Source organism: Miscanthus floridulus, chromosome 5 (genome assembly GCF_019320115.1).
Source record: "Miscanthus floridulus cultivar M001 chromosome 5, ASM1932011v1, whole genome shotgun sequence".
In the NCBI taxonomy this organism is placed as follows: domain Eukaryota; kingdom Viridiplantae; phylum Streptophyta; class Magnoliopsida; order Poales; family Poaceae; genus Miscanthus; species Miscanthus floridulus.
In genome coordinates this window covers 14,393,829-14,418,798 of record NC_089584.1, presented here as the reverse complement: position 1 = coordinate 14,418,798, position 24,970 = coordinate 14,393,829, and the positions used below count along the sequence as shown (strand labels likewise).

Genomic DNA, 24,970 nt, shown 5'->3' with positions numbered 1-24,970 from the left:
ACTTTGGTGGGTAGCGTCCCTATCTAGGAGCTGCCTCGACTGCATGAGAAGGTCTAGAGCTCCATGCTCTTCTGCTGAGCATCTATGGGTATGATGCCCTTGAGGTACCCATTGCGCTCGCCGAAGTCGAGGGAGCAGAACCGGGCAGGGCCCTTATGGTGGTGGTTATTTCTGGCAACATGTGTTGTGGCCTCACCTTTGGCATCAGCTGATGCCGTCGAGCAGCAACAGTAGCATTTGGAGTAGAAGTAGCCAGCAAATGTAATCGTTAAGTTTGTAGGGGAGCCCCCGTGTGAAGAGTTTTTGTATCAATGAATATATTAGTTCTGCTTTGTGATAGAATCACTATCCATTCCTTGTTTTTATCCTAGCATAGCTTTGTTCTTATCCTTTCTTTTTCACACCTGGTCGTTCGTTCCGTAGGCTGCAACTTTAAGAACCTGGGCGTGGCCCATGAGGCTTGGCTGCTCGTAACCATAGGTCGTGGCAGGGTGCGCTCGATCAGGAGTAAAAAACAAAGTCATGTAGGGTAATCAAAGGAATGGAATGCCCTTTCATTCGGGCAACGCCCTTTCGTTCGGGCGAAAAGTTTTTACCATGTGATAGTAAAAAAGAGAGGTGGTATTGTACCCTCATGGAGCCCCGAGCAACCGGGGCCGAAAGTGTTCGGGCTGGGGTGCTTTATAGGAGCAAGTGTTGAATAAAAGCGGTAAGACCGAATTTAGGGAGAAAATGACATAGCTGCTCAATGTTCCAAGTATTGGTGAGAACATTGCCGCTGTCGTCCTTCAGTCGGTAGGCGTCGTATAGGGACCTTCCCATGGTGGAGAGAGTTTGTGTTTCTTCTTCGTTGATTGGGTCCTCCAGAGTATGAGATCACCAACTTCGAGGATCCTTCCCCTGATCTTCCTTTTGTGGTACCTACAGAGAGTTTGCTGGTAGCGAGCGGAGCAGATGACGGTTGTTTCGTGGGCCTCCTCGAGCAGGTCGACTGTGTCTTGCTGAGCCTCCGTGGCTCGGTCACGGTCGAAAGCCTTCACTCTTGGGGCACCGTGGTTGAGGTCGGAGGGCAGTACTGCTTCAGCTCCGTAGGCCAGAAAGAAGGGTATGAACCCTGTGGATCGGTTCGGGGTCATTATCAGGCTCCAGAGGATCGCTGGGACCTCTGCACCCCATCGCTCGATGTACTTGTTGAGTCAGTCAAAGATGCGTGGCTTAAGTCCTTAGAGTACCATGCCATTGGCATGCTCGACCTGACCGTTAGTACGTGGATGTCCGACCGAGGCCCAGTCGATCCTGATGTCGTATCCATCACTAAAGTCTAGGAACTTCTTCCCAGTGAAGTTAACGCCAAACCGGTAGATGATGTTGAGGAAGAATTTGACCACCTCTTTCGAGTGAATGTTGGTGATGGGCTTGGCCTCTATCCAATTGGTGAACTTGTCAACTACTACAAGCAGGTGAGTGAAGCCGCCCGAGCCCTTTTTGGGGGGTCCTACCATGTCTAGGCCCTAGACCGTGAATGGCCAGGTGATGGGGATGGTTTGAAGCTCCTGTGCCGGCAAATAAGTTTGCCAAGCGTAGAATTGGCATCCCTCACACCTATGGACGACCTCCTCTGCATCTCGTAGTGCGGTGGCCCAGTAAAAACCTTGGCGAAAGGCTTTTTCGACCAGCGACCTCGGGGTCGCGTGATGTTCGTAGATCCTGGCATGGACCTCGAGGAGGAGTTGCTTCCTCTGGTTGGTAGGGATGCACTTCATGAGCACCCCCAATGGACTCCATTTGTAGTGTTCATCATCGAGCGCGATGAAGGTCTTGGCGTGTCGAGCGATCCATCGGGCTTTAGTCCTTTTGGGTGGGAGAACCTCCTCGAGGAGGTAGGCGAGTAGTGGCGCTCGCTAGTCGGTTTGATCGAGTGCCAACATGGCGACGTTGGCGGTCGTCGTCATGGAGGCACTGGGGTTGGAGCTCCCGAGCGCCGGCTTGGCATCGAGATCGGAGCCCTCGGGCGTTAGGTTGGTGTCGGGGTGTGTTTGGATTGAACCTTCCAAGATGCGGGCAGACGGCTCGTGGAGATCATTGACGAAGATCCCGCTCAGAGACAGCTCCTGCCTGGCGGCCAATTTTGCGAGAAATTGGCGGCATCGTTGTCCTTTCGGGGGACGTGATGTAGCTCGATCCCCTGGAATTTGTCCTCGAGCTTACGCACCTCCTAGCAGTATGCTGCCATGAGGGAATTTTTGCAAGAGGACTCCTTCATGACTTGGTCAACGACCAACTTCGAGTCGCCGCGGACGTAGAGTCGAATAGCGCCGAGCTCGATGGTGATACGCAGCCCGTTGATGAGGGCCTCATATTCTGCGGCGTTGTTTGAGGTCGAGAAATGGAGGCGGATGGCATAGCGGAGACTACTCCCATCCGGGGAGATCAGAACCACTCTAGCCCCGAGCCGGGCGCCATTATAGACCCGTCGAAGTATATTGTCTAGTACTCATGGGTGACGTTCGGGGTCGGTAGCTGGACCTCCGTCCATTCGGCGACAAAATCTATGAGTGCCTGAGACTTAATAGCGGTATGGGGGATATACCTGATGTCATGGCCCATGAGTTCGAGTGCCCACTTGGAGATCCATCCCGCGGCATCGCGGTTGCGGACGATGTCTCCGAGAGGGTATGATGTGACGACCGCGACTTCGTGGTCGATGAAGTAGTGCAGGAGCTTCCGGGTTGCCATCAGCATGGTGTATAGGAGTTTCTGCACCTAGGATTACCGGACCTTGGGGTCGGTGAGTACCTCCCCGATGAAGTATACGGGTCGTTTGACCTTAAGGTGGTGTCCCAGCTTCTCCCTTTCGACGACCAGGGCGGCGCTCACCACATGGTTGCTTGCCGCGACGTAGAGGAGGAGGGGTTCTCCCCGTTTGGGAGCGACGAGGATTGGGGCCGATGTCAGTGACGCTTTGAGGCTCTCCAGAGCCTGCTGAGCTTTCTCAGTCCAGATGAAGGCGTCCATCTTTTTGAGGAGTTTGTAGAGTGGTATCCCCCGTTCGCCTAGCCGGGAGATGAAACAACTTATGACAGCCAGACAGCCGGTGTGCCTCTGTACACCCTTGATGTTACGTATAGGTCCCATGTTGGAGATAGCCATGATCTTTTCGGGGTTTGCCTCGATGTCACGCTCGGACACAATGTATCCAAGCAGCTTCCCCTTGGAAACCCCGAAAACATATTTTTCGGGATTCAGCTTGATGTTGAACCTTCAGAGGTTCGCGAATATCGCGGCCAAGTTTGTGATCAGGTCGCAAGCTTGAGCCGTTTTGACCACTATGTCATCAACATAGACGGCGATGGTTGGTTTTGGCCGGTCGACTTGATCAGGTTGGTCGAACGGGTCGATCTGTTCGGTGAAGCATTGCTGCATGCACCGCTAATAAGTGGCGCCAGCGTTCTTCAGGCCGAAAAGCATGGTTACATAGCAGTACAAACCATACGGGGTGATGAAGGAGGTTGCGAGCTGATCGGACTCTTTCATTGTGATCTGGTGATAGCCTGAGTAGGCATCCAGAAAGGAGAGGATCTTGCATCCCGAGGTGGAGTCAACTATCTAGTCTATGCGTGGCAAAGGAAAGTGATCCTTCGGACACGTTTTGTTGAGGCCAGTATAATCAACGCACATTCTCTATTTTCCGGTCTTCTTTTTAACAAGAACAGGATTGGCAAGCCAGTCGGAGTGGAATACCTCTCTGATGAATCCGGCTGCCAGGAGTTTGGCAATTTCTTCGCCTATGGCCCTGCGCCTCTCGTCGTCGAAGCGACACAGAATGAGGCGCAACGCATGCTCGGCGACCTCCCGCGGTATGCCCGGCATGTCAGAAGGCTTCCATGTGAAGACATCGCGATTGGCGCGCAGGAAGTCGACGAGCTCGCATTCCTATTTGGCGGGGAGCTGGGTCCCGATCCGCACCGTCTTGATAGGGTCAGTGCGGTCGATTCCCACCGCCTTGGTTTCCTCGAGTGGGCGGAAGGTCGTCGAGGAGGTTGGTTTGTTGTAGTCCGGGACTACTGGGGTCAACGACTCCCCGAGCCGCGGCTGCAGCTGCAGCCTGCACTACGTGCGGATAGGCCTATCGCTCAGCGGATAGCGGATAGTCCTATCGGTCAGTGGATAGCCGACACCCCCCCGGCCAATAGGCCTTTTGCGGTACGAGTCGGCCCACTCCGGTGACTTATCGGCTCCTGGACGGCCGATAGGTGTCCGTACTAGATTTGCTGTTCTTTTTAATCAAATACTACATTTGCAACTAATCATTAAAAAAATATTATTTAAAAAAATTCCACAATAAGCTAGCTACTTGCCAGCAGCTACTGTAGCTTGTACTATGTGACTGCACTGAATCCCTCCGCGTGGCTGCGAAACTCGAATGCCTTGAGCAGGATGCAGGTCGATCGCCGGCGCCATCGCCGCCGGCCGGCTGGTCATCGCTAGCTCGGGCACTAGCACGTACTGCAGGTTAATTTCATCGCCGTGCATTCTGTGGTGTGATGCTGGCCACGGCAGCAAAAACGACAGTGTCGTCGACACGGCAGGCAGCAAGAGGCGGCGGCGATGCGGCCGACGGGCGATCGACTTGTGATTGAGAACACCATGCATGATCCATCTCGTTGTCGCGAATTAATTAATCAGCAGGTGCAGGCCTTGTACCAATGCAACAAACATTGCGGGCTGCGGCGTGAAGGCAGATAGGGGCGGGCTACGGGGGCGTCCGGTCGCGCATGTCCGTTCGGACGCTAGCCATGCTGTTTTAACTAAAACATTTGCTCTGTGTGTTTATTTTAGCTATAGCTAAAACAAAAAAAAAGGTGCTACTGTAACTAGCCTGTAAGCGTGTATTAACGTGTATGCTTGGATTCGCTCAACCATACAATTACTGGAACACAGGTATGCAGACCCACACGAAATTTTGTAGTTTTCTTCATGAGAAGAAGCCTTCTCAAACAATAGCAAAACATGTGGAAAAATCAAAGAAGAAACCCAAGCTCGCGTACGTACACTGTATATACCACGCACACTGCACACACACACACACGAATGACTGGACCGGCCGAGACAGCATGCACGCATGCAAAAGGTCGATCAATCTCAATCACAATCCGTCGGCGCCAGCTCAAATCAAGCCAAATCACCCTCCGATCGACCCAGCGCATGAATCATGCTGATCATGGGTCGTCGTCCTGGGGCAGCAGGTCGTGCGTGCGAGCGGCCGCCATGAAGCTGCACTCGTACACGACCACGGCGAGCGGGCCGACCCAGTACACCCAGTGGTGCGTCCAGACGCCCGTGGGGACGGCGGGCCCGAACGACCTGGCCGGGTTCATGGATGCACCGGATAGGACGGCGCCGGCGATGGAGTTGACCCCGACGAGGAGGCCGGTGAGCAGCGGGCCGGCGCCCAGGTGCAGCTTCCGCGCGTCGAGGATGGTGGCATAGATGACGAAGACGAGGCGGAAGGTGAAGACGGTCTCCGCCACCACGCCCTGCACGGGGCCCACGCCCTCCGCCAGCACGTGCACCGGGGTGCCCAGCCCGCCGGTGAGCCACCTGAGCAGGAAGTTAGTTGATCTCCACCACCTATTGGGCCCTTGGATCTGCGTCCTGATCGGGGGCGTCCAACCCTAATATGGTTGGTGGACCTCTGTCGCACAGTACTATAAAGAGATGTGGGGATCAGGGCTCTAAATACGAGGTTGACCTAAGCCGCCGTGAACCACCAACAGCTAAACCTAACCCGATCTAAAGAGAGTGCTGCCAGCGACAGGAAGACCCACTGACTTCGCCGTCACCACCAGACCGCGACACCTCACGTCACTGTCGCCTCTGCATCGCCACAACTACGCTAGACTCCACCGCGCCGAGCTCCCACGACACCGGCGTCCACGCGGCTGCGGTGCAACTACGCTAGGGCTAGATAGAGGAACAAATTTCTCCATCTAAGTAAGATGTTTACCGCCCGATCTACGTTTTAGAGGTACTATGATCTAACAATGGTATCGGAGCTAGGTTGTCAGTGTGTAGATCTAGTATGGGGTAGAGAATTGAAAAGAAATCGAAGAGTAACAGAGGGTTCGATCCAGTTTGGATTGAAACCCTAACCCTAACCGGGTAAAAGAAAATGAAAAGAGACCGGGGGTGGCGGGCGTCACTCAACTACCGGTCACCACCGCCACCGCGCGGCAAGAAAAGATCAGAGGGTTCAACCGAACCCAAACTGAAAAAATGAATCGGGTTAATCCTAACCCTAGCGAAACCCTAACCCCAACTGGGTGAAGGAAAGACGTAAGAAGAGGGACTCGGCTTCAAGAAGAACCCGAATCTGAGCTCAAACCCACGAAGAACTCGATGGGAAAGATGAATAGTGACTCCAGTGAGTCAAACCCTAACCCTAACTTGACGTAATCCTAACCTTAATCCCCAATCGGATGAAATCCGAGAAGAACAGAGAAGAAGATCCAAAAATAGATGAAGAAAAGGAGAAAGGGGAAAAAGGGGAAGGGGCCTACCTCGCCGTTCACCGCGCTGCTGCCTCGGCGACGCGTGGGAAGACGGCCGAGCCGTGCGAGCTCCGGCCAAGGGCACCGCCGCTAGTCCGCTCGACGATGGCGCGCTCACCCATTGGGGGGAGCGCGCGCCGGCGAGGGGGTCGGCGCTGGTGCCATACTCCACTGTGCTCTCGCTCTCGATCGCTGCGTGCTGAAGTGAGAGAAGGGGAGGGAGGAGAGTGAGGCTAGGGTTAAAGGGGGCCAGCCGCGCGGGGGAGCGAGGTCTCGCCGCCACGAACGACGGTGCCATCTCTCTCTCTCTCTCGGCTCCGGTCGCTGCTCGCTGCTGCTGCGTTGAGGGAGAAGGAGCGCGGGCGTAGAGAGAGAAGAGGGAGGGGCGAGTGAGCTAGGGTTTTGGGTGAGATGGTCGCGGCGGTGGTTTTGTTCACGCGAAAAAGAAGTTGAGCCGTCGATCTTGATCGAGCGGCCGCGAACGGCCGGGCCGGCTTTCGGCCGAGGCGGGCACGAGCACTGGGCCATTTTCCCGGCCTAGGCCCAAGTTACGGCCTGGGCACGGGGGAGCACGAGGGAGAGCGCACGCGCGGCTGTGAGCCATGGGCCGCTTTGTCGGTTGGGCCAACAACAGTGAAAGAAATGAGTCAGATTTTTTTTCTTTTTCTTTTCTAGTAAAAGTTTTATTTCCTGAAAATGGATAAATTGCTCAAAGAAAATAGAAAAGAGATTTTTCCTGTGGGTAAAATTCAATAAATTGAGATTATTTTTTAGCTGCTAAAGAAATTGTTTACTCTCTAGTTATTTTAAACCAACGTGATATTTAATTGGAGAAAAAGAGATTTTGACATGATTATGATGTTGTTATTTTCTGACCAACGTTGTTAACAACAATATCGTAATCAACCAACGTGATATTTAATTGGAGAAAAAGAGATTTTGACATGATTATGATGTTGTTATTTTCTGACCAACGTTGTTAATAACAGTATCATAATTTTAATGATTTTATGCATTATTTCTATTTCTGCCCAACGGTGATGTAGATTTAATGTATAAACAGTTGTATGTTTTAATTTTGATCAACGTTGGAATCAAGACATGCAATTGTTGTTATTATTTATGTTCTCACTCTATATGAATTGTGTTGCTAGGCGGATACAACTTGATGGGTTGTATCAAAAAGATCCCCCACTCTCAAAGGTGACAACTACATGGAGTGAAAGAAAAAGATTGATCTGGCCTTCTTCTTGGCTAAGGTGGACTGGGTAGTCACCTCACCGTGTCCCACTGAGCCTGTGGCACCGGTGAGGGTGACAAACGAGGCTAATACCGCTTGGGCAACTAGAGAGAACACGGTTGAGCATGCAGTTGTGGGCTCAATCCCAGAGTGTGACACGGTCACCGAGTACCTCGATAGAATAAAGAGTCAGTTCACTGGCTCTTCAAAGACATATGCTACCCAGCTGATAAAGCAGCTGGTGACAGAGTGGTACTATAAAAATGGTGGCATAAGAGAGCACATACTATTTGTTATCACTACGTGATGATGTGAATGTTGTATGCGATGATGGAAATGTTGCGTGTGACAATGAGAATGTATCCTCGTCTGCGGATGTAAACAGAAAATGAAAGAGAGCTCACGATGTGTCGTCGAAATTATGGCACTGTCGTTTAGGCTATATTTCGAGGGGGAGAATAGAAAGACTAGTTAAGAATGATATTCTTCCTCCATTAGAGTTCTCAGATTTAGAACAATATAGAGAATGCATAAAAGGAAAGTATATAAAGAAAATTAAGAAAGATGCTAAACGAAGCGCAAGAATTTTATAAATTATTCACACAGACATCTGTGGTCCGTTTCCTATAAAGAGTGTGGATGGTTATGATTCGTTCATAACATTCACAGATGATTACTCTCGTTATGGCTATATTTATCCAATCAAAGAAAGAACAGAAGCATTGGATAAATTTAAGATATTTAAGGCAGATCTTACCGTTGAGCCTATGGATGGAGACGTTAAAAACCACTATTCATATTCTCAATAGAGTACCAAGTAAGTCGGTGCCCAAAACACCGTATGAGTTGTGGACAGGAAGAGTACCCTCACTAAACCACTTACATATGGGGAGAGTCCTGCTAAGGCTAAAGTATTTAACTCAAACATTAGGATGCTAGATCACAAAACAGTAAGTTACCATTTCATTGGCTACCCATAAAAGTCAAAAGGTTTTTGTTTCTACTGTCCAGACAAACATACAAAGTTTGTGGAAACGAGACACGTTGTCTTCCTAGAGGATGAAATGATGAGGGAGAGCATGGTAGCTTGAGAAATTGACCTTGAAGAGAAGCGGGTGCATGCACCCACTCCGATAATTCATGAGCCATTTTTCTCACTATCTGTTGTCGCTGCACTGACAGAGCAAGATACTATGGTGCCAGCACCTATTGTTATTCTGCCTATGGCAACAATGAATGACGATGAGGAACATATTCTGCAGGAACCTATAGAACCTATTGCCACACATGAGGGGGAGCAACAACAGCCTCAAATAGAAGATGTGTCAGATATGGAGGCTCCTAGAAGGTCTTAAAGAGTTAGAAAATCAGCTATTACTGCTGACTATGAAGTATACAACACTGAGGAATTTCAAATAAAGGATGATCCCACCTCATTTGAAGAAGCCATGAGAAGTGATCATTCATCAAAGTGGCTTGAGGCCATGGAAGATGAAATGAAAATCTATGAATGCCAATAAAGTTTGGGACTTAAAAATAATTCCTAAAGGAGCCAAAACAGTAGGTTATAAATGAGTCTATAAAATAAAACTTAACTCTCAAGGAAATATAGAAAGATATAAAGAGCGACTTGTGGCAAAAGGCTTTACGCAAAGAGAAGTGATTGATTACAATGAGACCTTTTCTCCAGTCTCATGTAAGAATTTCTTCAGAATCATAATAACATTAGTGGCACATTACGATTTAGAATTACATCAGATGAATGTAAAGATGACATTTCTCAACGGGGACTTGGAGGAAAATATTTACATGGCACAACCGAAAGGTTTTGTCATGAAAGGAAAAGAACGAATGGGATGCCGCCTAAAGAAAACCATTTATGGATTAAAACAAGCTTCAAGACAGTGGTACTTGAAGTTTAATCAGACAATAAGAAATTTTGGGTTTAAAGAGAATGTAGAGGACAATTGTGTCTATGCAAAGTTTAAGAATGGAAAGTTTATCTTCCTTGTCCTGTATGTGGATGATATCTTATTTGCTTGTAGTGATGTCAGTCTACTACCAGAGACAAAGAAGTTTTTGTCCTCAAAATTTGATAGGAAAGATCTTGGTGAAGATTCGTTCGTTCTAGGGATCGAGATTCACCGAGATAGAAGTAAAGGGGTATTAGGACTATCACAAAAGACATATATAGAAAAGATCTTAAAGAAATTTAGTATACACAAATGTAGTCCCTCACCTACTCCTATAGTCAAGGGCGACAGATATGGAGATTTTCAATGCCCTAGAAATCAGTATGAGATCGATCAAATGAAAACGGTTCCATATGCTTCAGCTGTCGGAAGCTTGCAATATACTCAAGTATGTACGCGCCCTGACTTGGCATTTGTTACTGGGTTACTTGGTAGATTCTAGAGCAATCCTGGAACAGAACACTGGAAATTAGTAAAGAAAGTCTTGCTTTATTTGCAAGGAACGAAAAGCCTCATGATGGCGTATAGAAGATTAGATTCACTCCATATAGTAAGATATTCAGATTCTAATTATGCGGGAGATGATAGAAAATCCATATTTGAATATGTATTCACTCTCGTAGGGGGGGCTATTTCATGGAAAAGCTCAAAGCAAACCGTCACTATATCGTCCACAATATATGCCGAGTTTGTAGCGTGTTATAAGGCAACGGGGCAGGTGAACTGGCTAAAAAAGTTCATATCCGGTTTAAAGGTGGTTGACGACATCTATAGACCACTTAAGTTATACTGTGATAATAATCCGGCAGTACAGTATGCTCACAACAATAAGTCAAGTGATGCTGTCAAACACATTGACATAAAGTATTATGTTGTGAAAGATAAAGTCCGGAATCATGTCATAAGTCTTGAGCATATAAGTACCGAAAAGATGCTCGTGGGTCCGCTTACAAAAGGCTTACCACCCAACGTGTTCAGAGAACATGTAGCCGGCATTGGTTTAAGGGAAAGCCAAAAAAATCCTAGATAAAAGAAGGCCCAAAGTAAAGTATCTATTTTAGAACAAAGTGGTGTGTTGTAGCTGTTAAATCTATCGATAATTGACCGTGACGATGAAACATGCTTTATGCGCTAATCTGTAATGGAATGAACAAAAGTAAATGATATGAAATTGAAAGATGGTAGTGAGATCAAGGGGAAGAATGTTAGTTGATCTCCACGGCCTATTGGGTCCTTGGATCTGCGCCCTGATCGGGGGCGCCCAACCCTAATGTGGTTGGTGGACCCCTATCGCACAGCACTATAAAGAGAGATGGGGATCAGAACTCTAACTACGAGGTTGACCTGAGCCGCCATGAACCACCAACAGCTAAACCCAACCCGATCTAAAGAGAGTGCTGCCAGCGATGGGAAGACCCACTGACTTCGCCATCACCACCAGACCGCGGCACCTCGCGTCATCATCGCCTCTGCATCGCCACCACTATGCTGGACTCCACCGCGCCGAGCTCCCACGACACCGGCGTCCACGCGGCTGCGGCGCAACTACGCCAGGGCTAGGTAGAGAAACAAATTTCTCCATCTAAGTAAGATGTTTACCCCATGATCTACATTTTAGAGGTACCATGATCTAACAGGAAGCACGCCGCGGAGGAGCACAGCATTTGGGTGGCGATGTACAGGGAGGAATGGAACAGCGTGATGTGGCCGCCGACGGCCAGCGACAGCGTCACGGCCGGGTTGACGTGGCCGCCGGAGATGTGGAGCCCCGCCGTCGCGATCACTGACACCACCAGCGCCACCGCCGTCAGGGCGCCTCCGGCATTGCTACCCTTCGTCGTCCCTCCTGTATCACATGCATGTCCGTATGTATGGATTGGACCGGCCATCCAGCAACTAATGAACCGGCCATCCAGCAACTAATGAACGGCAGTACAACAGGTAATTGAAGGCACATGGATGCAGCACTTCTCAAAAAAAAGCACATGGATGCATGCAGCGGATCCATGAGTTTGTTCTGCATGTGTACAGTTAGCGGCGATAGGCCTATCGGTCAGCAGATAGCCAACACCCTCCGTCTGTCCACTTCGGTGATTTGTCGGCTCCTGGAAAGCCGATAGGTGTTCTTTTTAATCAAATACTACATCTACAACTAATCATTAAAAAATCATTATTTATTAAAAATTCCACAATAAGGTAGGTACGTGCCAGCAACTACTGTAGCACTTGTACTAGGTGACGGCACTGAATCCCTGCTGGGTCACAATAAGCTAGGCTACTTGCCAGCAGCTACTATGGACTGTGTAGAATGCTTTTGCATCAATTAGCATGCTTAACCATGCTGGGTCACATTTCTATCCAATTTGCTCCTACTCCAGTGCGCGTTAATATGTTTTTTTATTCCAAAAGGACGGCAAAAGTTTTGATATGATTTTATTAGAAGCAGAAAATAAAACAAATGCTGGTCTAATTTTTTGAGTGCAAATCGGACCAAAAAGTGCCGCTAAAATGCAGCTGAAGTGTTTCTCAGGCCACTAACCATAGATGCTAAAATATGGCTAAAGTACGTGTTAGCACCTATCACCTATGTGTCATATTTTCACATTTTAACTACGATACCCGTCCGGATGCGGCTCATTCTCATCCACTCATGCGCTCTCTCTTGAAAACATATATCCACTGCGCTTATCCGCTCATCCGCCCGTCACGGCGTGAGTGCGTGGACACACATCCGTCCTCCCCACTCCGCCGTGCCACGCCCCCTTCCACCACCGCGCGCTCGCCGGCTATCGCGCCGTGCCCCGCGCCCATCACCGGCAGCGCCACATCCCGTCCCAGACACTCCACTCGGTCCATCGTCGTCCGTCCGCACTACCACACAAATGATTTTACAAGACGGTGCCTTTTTATTAACGAAGGCGGTCACAAAATCCAACCGCCGCGGTTAATGTCTACGATTAACGTAGGCGGGCATTTTTTATTTACCGAGATGGGCACTTTTAGCCGCCTCCTAAAATTGATTTACGGAGGCAGGGGTCTTAAGGCAACCGCCTCCAAAAATCCTCTATTTTTTGAGGCGGTCATCTTAAAGAAATCGCCTCCAAAAATCCATTTTCGGAGGCGGGCACACTGTAAAGCCCGCCTCCAAAAATAGTGGCCCAGTTCCCTGCTGAAGCAAAAGCCCACATCTATCCTCCACCAGGCTCATATATAAGCGACACCTAGGGTTACGGTCTCCCAGAGCCGCTCCCCTCCCGCACTTTGTCTCCCTCGGCGCCGCGCCTGAACCCTCCCTCTCCGTCTCCACACTCGGCCCTCACTCTCCCTCTCCTCTCGTCGCCCTCACTCTCCCTCTCCCTATCTTCGACCCTCACAGCGGCGTTCCTCTCCCTCCCTCCCGAAGGCGGCACCTCTCGTGCGCCCCTACAGAGGGAGTACGTACTTGTACCTTGTAGTACGTGATAGAGACATGTTTAATTAGATTCTTTGTGTGTAGGCCCGGCAGGTAACGCGGAGGTGTACCTAGGTAGCCCACTGTACAAATCCTAGCATGCAGTAAGTAAATAAATAAATGGAATTAAAGGGGGAGATGGATGAAGCTAAACGACAGTGAACGGCTAGTGGTTTGGCTTCAGTGCTTCACTGTGCCGCTGTTAAAACCTCTGCTCTGCTCTTCTTCACTGAAGAAATAAAGGCCAAGGCAATCTACCACTACCAGTACACACTCCAGTGTCCTGTAGATGACGACATGTAGTACGGAGTACACGAGCATCCATGTGCTGCTGTTGCAGCCTACAATGCATGCGGAATGGCCTATCGGTCAGCGGATAGCCGACACTCCCCGCCGATGGGCCTTTTGCGGTACGAGTCGACCCACTCCAGTGACTTCTCGGCTCCTCGACGACCGATAGGTGTCCGTACTAGGTTCACTGTCCTTTTTTAATCAAATACCACATTTCCAACTAATCATTAAAAAAATATTATTTATTAAAAATTCCACAATAAGGTAGGTACGTGTCAGCAGCTACTGTAGCACTTGTACTAGGTGACGGCACTGAATCCCTGCTGGGTCACAATAAGCTAGGCTACTTGCCAGCAGCTACTGTGGACTGTGTAGAATGCTTTTGCATCAATTAGCATGCTTGACCATGCTGGGTCACATTTCTATCCAATTTGCTCCTACTCCAGTGCGCTGTTAAAATGTTTTTTATTCCAAAAGGACGGCAAAAGTTTTGCCATGATTTTATTAGAAGCAGAAAATAAAACAAATGCTGGTCTAATTTTTTGAGTGCAAATCAGACCAAAAAGTGCCGCTAAAATGCGGCTGAAGTGTTTCTCAGGCCACTAACCATAGATGCTAAAATATAGCTGAAGTACGTGTTAGCACCTATCACCTATGTGTCATATTTTCACATTTTAACTACGATACCCGTCCGGATGCGACTCATTCTCATCCACTCATGCGCTCTCTCTCTCTCGAAAAACATATATCCACTGCGCTTATCCGCTCATCCGCCCGTCACGGCGTGAGTGCGTGGACACACATCCGTCCTCCCCACTCCGCCCTGCCACGCCCCCTTCCACCACCACACGCTCGTCGGCTGTCACGTCGTGCCCCGCGCGCCCATCGCCGGTAGCGCCGCATCCTGTCCCAGACACTCCGCTCGCTCCATCGTCATCCGTCCGCACTACTACACAAAATGATTTTACAAGATGGTGTCTTTTTATTAACGGAGGCGGTCATAAAATCCAACTGCCATGGTTAATGCCTACGATTAACGTAGGCGGGCATTTTTTATTTACCGAGACGGGCACTTTTAGCCGCCTCTTAAAATCGATTTACGGAGGCGGGGGTCTTAAGGCAACCGCCTCAAAAAATCCTCTATTTTCGGAGGCAGTCATCTTAAAGAAACCGCCTCCAAAAATCCATTTTCGGAGGCGGGCACACTATAAAGCCCGCCTCCAAAAATAGTGGCCCAGTTCCCAGCCCAAGCAAAACCCCACATCTATCCTCCCCCAGGCTCATATATAAGCAACACCTAGGGTTACGCTCCCCTCCCGCACTCCGTCTCCCTCGGCGCCGCGCCTAACCCCTCCCTCTCCATCTCCACACTCGGCCCTCACTCCCCCTCTCCTCTCGGCGCCCTCACTCTCCCTCTCTCCGACCCTCACAGCGGCGCTCCTCTCCCTCCCTCCCTCCCTCCCTCCCTCCCTCCCGAAGGCGGCACCTCTCATGCGGCCCCTGTGGAGGGAGTACATACTTGTACCTTGTAGTATGTGATAGAGACATGTTTAATTAGATTCTTTGTGTGTAGGCCTGGTAGGTAACACAGAGGTGTATCTAGGTAGCCCACTGTACAAATCCTATCACGTAGTAAGAAAATAAATAAATGGATTTAAAGGGCGAGATGGATGAAGCTAAACGACAGTCAACGGCTAGTGGTTTGAGCTTCAGTGCTTCACTGTGCCGCTGTTAAAACCTCTGCTCTGCTCTTCTTCACTGAAGAAATAAAGGCCAAGGCAATCTACCACTACCAGTACACACTCCAGTGTCCTGTAGATGACGACATGTAGTACGGAGTACACGACAGCGATGGCATGCATGCATCCATGTGCTGCAGCTGCAGCCTGCACTGTGTGCGGATAGGCCTATCGGTCAGCGGATAGCCGATAGTCCTATTGGTCAGCGGATAGCCGACACCCCCCGCCGATAGGCCTTTTGTGGTACGAGTCGGCCCACTCCGGTGACTTGTCAGCTCCTGGACGGCCGATAGGTGTCCGTACTAGATTTGCTGTTCTTTTTAATCAAATACTACATTTGCAACTAATCATTAAAAAATATTATTTAAAAAAAATCCCACTATAAGCGAGCTCGGATGAGTTGATGACGGCGGTGGCGAGCTCAAAATGCTCGCGGTCGTACGTGAAGGCGTGCGAGAAGACGCTGCCCACGGTGATGACGTCGTTCGGTCCCGGCATCTTCATCTTGAGGTAGGTGTAGTTGGGGATCGCTATGAATTTAGCGTAGCATGGCCACCCCAAGATGGCGTGGTAGGACCATGGGAAGTCCACCACTTCAAAGGTGAGGACCTCCGAGCGGAAGTTGTCTCGGTTGCCAAACGTGACAGGCAGGTCGATCTACTCGAGCGGGTACGCCTGTGCTCCCGGGATCACGCCATGGAAGGGAGAGCCCGCTGGGCGGAGTTCCGACCGGGGGATGCGCATGGCGTCGAGGGTGTCGACATAGAGGATGTTGAGGCCACAGCCTCCGTCCATCAGCACCTTGGTGAGGCGCTTCTTGCGGATGATGGGGTCAATGATGAGCAGGTAGCGTCTTGGTCTGGCGACGTGGGAGGGATGGTCCCTCTAATCGAAGGTGATCGGAGATTCTGACCAGCTAAGGAAGGAGGGGACGGCCGTCTCGGCGGCGCATGCCTCTCTATAGCGTACCTTGTGCTGGCGCTTGAAGCAGATGGTGTCAGATCCCCCAAAGATCATGATCCATTCCTTGGGGGTGGGGAAGCTATCCCCGTCCTTGCCCGCCGCGCCTCCATTCTCTGCCGCCTCTTTGCCATCTCCTTCTTTTGGCCCGCCGGCCTGTCACAGGAAATGTTTGAGGAGCTCACAGTCCTTGTAGAGGTGTTTGATGGGGTAGGCATGGTTGGTGCACAGTCTATCCATGAGCTTGTTGAAGTGGTCAGGCAGGCCCTGCTGGGGCTGCTTGCCCACGCGATCAGCTACGACGACCAACGCGGTGTTGGCCGATCGACGCCGATCCTTTTTGTTCTTCTTGCCCCTCAGTGTGGAGGGGCCCCCGTCTTGGTCCTCGCGCTTGGCCTTATGTTTGGCTCAGCCTCTGTTGAAGACCACTCCGACCACCTCCTCGTCGGAGGCATGGTTTGTGGCAACATCGAGCAGGTCGTGGGTGGTACGGGGCTTCAGACACCTAAGCTTGTGGATCAGGGACTCGCAGGTTGTCCTAGAGAGGAATGCATTGATGACGTCCGCGTCGATGACATTAGGAAGGGAGTTGCATTGTTTGGAGAACCTATGGATGTAATCCCACAAGGACTCGCTGGGCTCCTACTAGCAGCTCTTAAGGTCCTAGGAGTTACCAGGGCGGACATACATCCCCTAGAAATTTCTGATGAAGACCCTCTTGAGGTTCGCCCAGTCGCGGATGCTATCGTGCGGGAGGAATTCAAGCCATGCTCAAACATGTTCCCCAACGTAGATAGGGAGATATTGAATGATGAAATAGTCATCATCCACCCCTTTGGCTTGGTAGGCGAGCCAGAAATCTTCGAGCCATATACCGGGGTTCGTCTTCCCGGTGTACTTGGCGATGTTGGTGGGCGATCAAAAGTACTGTGGGAACGGCGCTCTCTGGATGCGTTGGCCAAAGGCCCATGGTCCCGGGTCATCCGAGCTAGGACTCTGATCGTTTAGCCGACGACCATGCCTAAGGCGCATTTCACCACTACCCTCGATGGTCCAGCCAGGGCCCGTGTCGCCTACCCTCACTGCTGCCCGATGGACGTCATCATCATACCGGGCCTGATGTTGGTTGCTGATGACGCTGTGAGCATTTTGGTTCAGACCAAGCCGTTCGCGTACCGGCGGTCGATGTGGAGCAGGTGCCAGGTCGAACCATGGTGTAGTTGTGGCCTCCTATGCCGCTCTTGGTGTCTATAGCGGTGAGAGGATGGAGCGATCCGTCTAGTGCATCCCCACTACCCTGGTGGGGAGAGAGGCCACGAGTCGAAGTCGCGATGCAAAGCTTTCCGCCTATTGAACAATGGCGGCTTCCACCAATGTCCAAAGGTTCCGATGGACCGCCCGCACCTAGGGGTCGACAGGCTCGGGAATACTGCGCAGAAGCATTGCCACAGCGGCGATGTTTTGGCTAGCCCGAGCAAACCATGGGGGGTCATTCCCCTCATCCATGATGTCACGCTGGACCTAGCAGGCGTGACCCCGGGCACTGCTCATCGGGTTACACGCATGGGGCGCAATGTGCTGCATCAAGCGTGCTGTTGTCGTAGCTCCTGGGCGTGCTCTTATGCGAGCACGAGGGCCCCCGCATGAGGGTCTAGAGGGGTATGAGTCTGCAAGGACTTTGCTACCACCAACGGCTATCCTGGAGCATCCGCCATAGCGCACTCCTGGGACAGACGGTGGCTAGGTGCCACATCATCGATCCTGGAGCCATCGCTCTTAACCTCATCATCTACAAGTTCGTAGAAATAGGTGGGAGCGTAGCTCACCATCCCCACGAATTTGGATATGAGAGGAGGCGACGTCAACATCTTTCGGAGCCCTTGGGCATACGCATCCGTGGGGGATACTAGGCCATAGTGGGACCGGCCGAATGGCGGTTGCGGTAGAGATAGCGGGGTCCCTCTAGAGAATTGGCAGAAGATAACAAATAGTGAGTAAATAACAGCATGTACATTATTCACAGTGGGGTTTCAGTAGAGCGTTTGCTCGGAATGAAGCGTAGATGCCTCATTGTCGAAGTCATCGGGAGTCCCAGAGCCGATGAAGGGCATCCCCCAGACAGGCGCCGGGATGGGTGCCTCCTCGTAGAGGTGCAGCACGTAGAGCTGGTCGACGATGAAGTCCAGGCTTCCAAAGAGGAAGGCCTGGGACGGCTCGAAGACGGGTGAAAGCTCTAGTTTGGTTTTGGTTAATTGATGAAACCCTAAGTGCTAACCTAGTTTATCAAAGTGATTATGAGATAGGTAGCACTACTCCAAGTGATAAAGCTATGACGAAGATCATGACAATGGTGATGGCAAGGTGATGATCAAATGCTCAAACTTGGAAAAGAAGAAAGAGAAAAACAAAAGGCTCAAGGCAAAGGTATAAAATGTAGGAGCCATTTTGTTTTAGTGATCAAGACACTTAGTGAGTGTGATTACATTTAAGATAGATAGCCGTACTATTAAGAGGAGTGAAACTCGTATCGAAATGTGGTTATCAAAGTACCACTAGATGCTCTAATTCATTGCATGTGCATTTAGGATCTAGTGGAATACGAACATCCTTGAAAATGTTTGTGAAAATATGCTAACATATGTGCACAAGGTGATACACTTGGTGGTTGGCACATTTAAGCAAGGGTGGAGAAGTTAGAAGTGAAATGGAGTTGGTCGCAATGACGCTGGCGTCGGTCAACTGACCGGACGCTAGGTCGCTCTACGACCGGGCGCTAAAAGGCTGCGTCCGGTCGTGTTGTCGGTCGACACAATGATTAGGGTTAAGCACCGGACGCTGGGCTATGTCCGGTCAAGCATGACCGGACGTGTCCGGTCGACAAAAACTCGGTTTGGACCCTTACTGTAAATGACCAGACGCTGAGGGTTCAGCATTCGGTCAACTCTGTCGAAGCGTCCAGTCAACATATCGACCATTGAGATCAAACGTTCATAGTTGAACGCAAGAGACACGTGGCCACCACCGGGCGACCGAACACTGAGGAGCAGCGTCCGGTCAGTTAGACCGGAGCATCCGGTCAGCCCGTGTTATGCCCTGTGAAGGGGTATAACGGCTCTATTTCATGGGGGCTTCTATTTAAGCCCCATGGCTGGCTGTAGCTCACCAATCTTGCACATTTTTATTGACATAGCAACCTTGTGAGCTTAGCCAAAGCACTCCCACTCATCTCCATCATTGATCCATCATCATTGTGAGATTGGGAGAGAATCCAAGTGCATTGCTTGAGTGATTGCATCTAGAGGCACTTGGTATTCGTGTTGCGCTACGGATTTCGCTTATTTCTCTTGGTGGTTGCCACCACCTAGATAGTTGGAGCAGCGGTGGAGGATCGGCATGAGTTGGTGATTGTTCGTGGCCGCCTTCGGTGATTGTGAGGGGAGTTGTACCTTCCCCGGCGGAGTGCCGAAAGGTAACTATAGTAAATTGCTCGTGTCATTGAGTTACCTCACTTGTGGGTCGGTTCTTGCGGTGTCCTATCGTATGGACGAGGTTTGTGAAACACCTCTTAGCTGCCGAACCACCAAGTGTTGGCCGACACAACAGGGACATAGTGTGTTGGCAAGCATGTGAACCTTGGGAGAAAATCGATTGTCTCTTGTCTTTGGCATTCTCCCGGTGATTGGCTATATATTCATCTTGTGATTGGTTCATCCCCTATACGGCGGTATAATCACCCTACTCACTTATTTACATTTTTGTAAACTAGTTAATACAAGCTCTTTAGTGTAATTAGAATTGAGAACTTGCTTTATTATTTACATTCATCTAGTTGAGCTCTTTAGAGTAGCAAGTTTGTGTGCCTAAGTAATCATTGCAACTAGAATTGTTGGATAGGTGGCTTACAACCCTTGTAGAGCTAGAACAAGTTTGCATTATGCTATTTATCATACTAATCAAATTTCTCTAGTTGATTTGTAGAATTTTAAATAGGCTATTCACCCCCCTCTAGCCATATTAGGACCTTTCAAGTGATATCAGAGCCATGGTCACCGTTTGATTGAAGGCTTAACAACCTCGGTGTCAAATTATGGCTCAAGTTATGTTCAACCATGTGGGGGGCAAACCACCATTCTTTGATGGCACATGCTATGGTTATTGGAAGAGAAAGATGAGGATGTATCTTGGTTCAATCAATGATCAAGTATGGGAAGTGACTGAGAATGACTATGCTATCATTGATCTCGATGATCCAACCAATCAAGATAAGATCAATAAGCAATGCAATACAATGGCTCTCAACACCATATACAATGCCATTGATTCCAAGGTGTTTGAGCAAATCAAAGATTGTGATAGAGCAAATGAGGTGTGGAAGAGATTGGAGGAAACATATGAGGGCACACCGATGGTGAAGAGTGCCAAGTTATACATCCTCAAGGACAAGTTGACAAGTTTCAAGATGAAGGATAATGAGAGCATTCCAGAGATGTTTCATCGATTGCAAGTCATTGTCAACAACTTGAAGGTATTAGGAGAGAAGATCAAGGATGATGATGTCTCCCATCGATTCTTGATGTGCTTACCTCCAAGATTTGAGATGTTAAGATTGCTCATCATAAAAGGAGGATTGAAGGACATTACCCCCAATCAAGTACTAGGTGATGTCATGACACAAGAGACATACTGTGTGGAAAGGGAAGGGGATGACAAGGATGACAAGAAGGAAGAAGAGGACAAGAAGAAGAAGAAGAGTATATCATTCAAGGCTAGCTCATCATCATCAAAGAACAAGGGCAAGTCCAAGAAAGAATCAAGTGACGATGAAGCCATGGCCCTATTTGTGCGCAAGATGGGCAAATTCATGAAGAAGAAGGGCTATGGTGCAAGAAAGAGAAGAGATCACACCAAGAGCAAAGAATATGTGAGAAGATGCTATAATTGCAAGAGCCCTGATCATGTTGTAGCAAATTGTCCTTACAATAGTGACAATGATGAAGATAAGAAGAACAAACACAAGAAGGACAAGAAAGAAAAGAAAGAGAAAAAGGAGAAGAGAATGACCTTTCAAAAGAAGAAGAAGGGTGGAGGCTATGTGGTCACATGGGATAGTGATGGCTCATCAGATAGTGATGACTCTAGTGATGATGGCAATAAGTCTATCAAGAGAGCACTAGCAAGCATCGCCATCAACAACAAGCCCTCCATCTTTGACACTCCATCAACATGCCTCATGGCAAAGTCTACCAAGGTAAAATATGATGAGAGTGATGATGATGAATGTGAAAGTGACTCTTGTAGGAATGATAATGATGATGATGAGGAGGAGTACTCCAAGGAGGAGCTCTTGGACATGTGTGAGCAAGTGCACGCTTGCAATGAGATGAAGAGAAAGGAGTGCAAAGAATTGCGCAAGAAAGTAAAATTTCTTGAGCAATCCTTTGATGAGCTCAATGCCACTCATGAGGGGCTAATGGATGCCCATCAGAAGCTTGGCAAAGCTCACTCTAAGCTTGAAAAGGCTCACTCCTCTCTCATTAAGCAAGTCAAGAAGGAGGAAGCCAAGAAGGAGCAAGTGATAGTAACATGTGATGTGGCACTAACATGTGATCTTATTGATGAATCTTTTCATGAACCCATTATTGTTGCTCCTACTAACACTTCTTGTAGCACAACCATTACCACTCCACCTATGAATGATACATCACTAATGGTGGAAAATGAAACCCTCAAGAAGGAGGTGAATGAGCTCACTCATGCCTTAGGCAATGCCTATGGTGGAGATGCCTGCTTGCTAAAGTGCTTGGGTAGCCAAAGGTTTTCTCTCAATAAAGAGGGATTAGGCTATACCCCCAAGAAAGGTAAGGCGGCCTTTGTCACTCCCAAAGCTAGCTTTGTGAAGGGCAATGGTCGGTTTTGCAATAGATGCAAGCAAGTTAGGCATATAGAGCAAAATTGCAAGACTAACAAGAATAAGCTACCTAATGTATTCTCAATCAAATTTGATTCTTGTTACATGCTTTATAAGGGTACCAATGGTGTGAAGGCTAAGTTTATTGGTACACCAATTGTGGGCCCAAAGAAGAAGGCCATTTGGGTACCAAAGATCTTGGTGACTAACCTACAAGGACCCAAGCAAGTTTGAGTACCTAAAAAGAACTGATCTTCTTTTGTAGGTAAATTATAAAGCCGGAGGAAGGCATTGTGTGCTTGATAGTGGGTGCACACAACACATGACCGATGATCCAAGAATATTCAATTTAATAAATGAAAGCAAGGGCAATGGGATTGATAGTATCACATTTAGTGACAATGGCAAAGGCAAGGTCAAAGGGCTTGGTAAGATTGCAATATCCAATGATTTGAGCATTTCCAATATGCTACTAGTAGAGAGCTTGAACTTCAACCTATTGTCGGTAGCTCAATTGTGTGATCTTGGTTTCAAGTGCATATTTGGTGTGGATGATGTAGAGATCATAAGTGTAGATGGCTCTAACTTGATATTCAAAGGATTTAGATATGAGAATCTATACTTGGTTGATTTCAATGCTAGAGAAGCTCAATTGTCAACATGTTTGATCACTAAGTCTAGCATGGGTTGGTTATGGCATAGAAGGCTTGGTTATGTTGGAATGAAACAATTGAACAAATTGATTAAGCATGACTTAGTTAGAGGCTTGAAAAATGTCACATTTGAGAAGGATAAGTTGTGTAGTGCATGTCAAGCCGGAAAGCAAGTTGGTAACACACATCCTAAGAAGAGCATGATGAGCACATCTAAGGCATTTGATTTGATGCATATGGACTTGTTTGGACCAACCACATACACTAGCATTGGAGGAAATAAATATGGATTTGTGATTGTGGATGATTTCACTAGATACACATGGGTATTCTTTCTTGTTGACAAAAGTGATGTGTTTGCAACATTCAAATCATTTGTCAAAGGCATTCACAATGAGTTTGAAACAACAATCAAGAAAGTTAGAAGTGATAATGAAAGTAAGTTCAAGAACACTAGAATTGATGAGTTATGTGCTGAATTTGGAATTAGACATCAATTCTCAGCTAAGTATACTCCTCAATCAAATAGGCTAGTTGAAAGAAAGAATAGAACCTTGATTGATATGGCAAGATCAATATTGAGTGAGTACAATGTGAGTCATTCATTTTGGGCTGAAGCAATCAACATGGCTTGCTACTATAGCAACCAACTCTATTGTCACCCCATGATGGAAAAGACACCTTATGAGCTATTGAATGGAAGAAAGCCCAACATAGCATACTTCCGGGGTTTTAGTTGTAAATGCTATATATTGAAGAAAGGCACTAGATTGAGCAAGTTTGAAAAGAAATGTGATGAAGGTTTCTTGCTTGGTTACTCTACTACTAGCAAGGCTTATAGAGTTTGGAATTTGGCTAGTGGTACTCTTGAGGAGGTTAATGATGTGGAGTTTGATGAAACAAATGGTTTCCAAGAGGAAGATGAGAATCTAGATTATGTAAGAGGCACTCAATTGGTCAATGCAATGAAGAATATGGACATTGGTGAGTTAAGACCTAGAGAGGTGATTGATATTGAAGATGACAAGAATCAAGTGCTCTCTAACTCAAATATGCAAGCTAATGGTTCTCATGATCAAGTCCAAGCAAGCACTAGTGATGGCAATGTGCAAGATCAACAAATGGCTAGTTCATCATCTCAACCAAGTGATCAATCAAATGCTAGCAATCAAGTGCAAGTGCTTCAACCAATCAATGTTGCAAGAGATCATCCTTTAGACACTATCATTGGTGATATTTCAAGAGGTGTGCAAACAAGATCAAGATTGGCCTCATTTTGTGAGCATTTCTCATTTGTGTCATCTATTGAACCTAAGAAGATAGATGAAGCTTTGAGGGATATTAATTGGATCAATGCTATGCATGAAGAGCTAAACAACTTCACAAGAAACCATGTATGGGATTTAGTTGAGAGGCCTAAGGATCATAATGTGATTGGAACTAAGTGGGTCTTTCGGAACAAGAAAGATCAAGATGGGATAGTAATAAGGAACAAAGCAAGATTAGTAGCTCAAGGTTACACTCAAGTTAAAGGTCTTGACTTTGGAGAAACATATGCCCCGGTTGCAAGATTGGAAGCAATTAGGATCTTGCTAGCTTATGCTTGTGCCCACAACATCAAGTTATACCAAATGGATGTGAAAAGTGTATTTCTCAATGGGTACATCAATGAGCTTGTGTATGTTGAGCAACCTCCCGGTTTTGAAGATGAAAAGAAACCCAACCATGTGTTCAAGTTGAGAAAGGCTTTGTATGAATTGAAACAAGCACCTAGAGCATGGTATGAGAGATTGAGGGATTTCCTACTCTCTAAGGAATTCAAGATGGGAAAGGTTGACACCACTCTCTTCACCAAGAAGCTTGGAAATGACTTGTTTATAATACAAATCTATATTGATGATATCATCTTTGGATCAACAAATCAAGAATTTTGTAAGGAGTTTGGCAAGATGATGGCAAGTGAGTTTGAGATGTCTATGATTGGAGAGCTTAGTTACTTCCTTGGTCTTCAAATCAAGCAAATGAAGAATGGCACATTTGTGAGTCAAGGCAAGTATATCAAAGACATGCTTAAGAAGTTTAAAATGGATGAGAGTAAAGCTATTAGTACACCAATGGGGATAAGTGGAAGCTTGAATAGTGATGCTAGTGGCAATATGGTGGATCAAAAGATGTATCGGTCTATGATTAAAAGTCTACTCTAT

At 48.1% G+C, this 24,970-nt stretch overlaps 1 protein-coding gene across 1 annotated transcript; it reads right to left on the bottom strand.

The window, feature by feature from the left end:
* Window positions 1–5,219: 5,219 nt before the first annotated feature.
* Window positions 5,220–11,653, bottom strand: LOC136454271 (aquaporin TIP4-3-like). The gene is made up of 2 exons (XM_066454749.1): window positions 11,400–11,653; window positions 5,220–5,622 (listed from the first exon to the last, which is right to left on the bottom strand). Exons 1-2 carry the CDS (start codon window positions 11,651–11,653, stop codon window positions 5,220–5,222), a joined length of 657 nt encoding a protein of 218 aa, XP_066310846.1.
* Window positions 11,654–24,970: the final 13,317 nt, after the last annotated feature.

Bases quoted from the DNA above. Each gene is read 5' to 3' on its own strand.
- LOC136454271 (XM_066454749.1), bottom strand. From the start codon at position 11,653: ATGGCCGGTCCAATCCATACATACGGACATGCATGTGATACAGGAGGG. The intron at 5,623-11,399 runs GTTAGATCATGG...TAGGTGGTGGAG, and splicing joins TCCTCCGCGGCGTGCTTCCT to ATCAACTAACTTCCTGCTCA.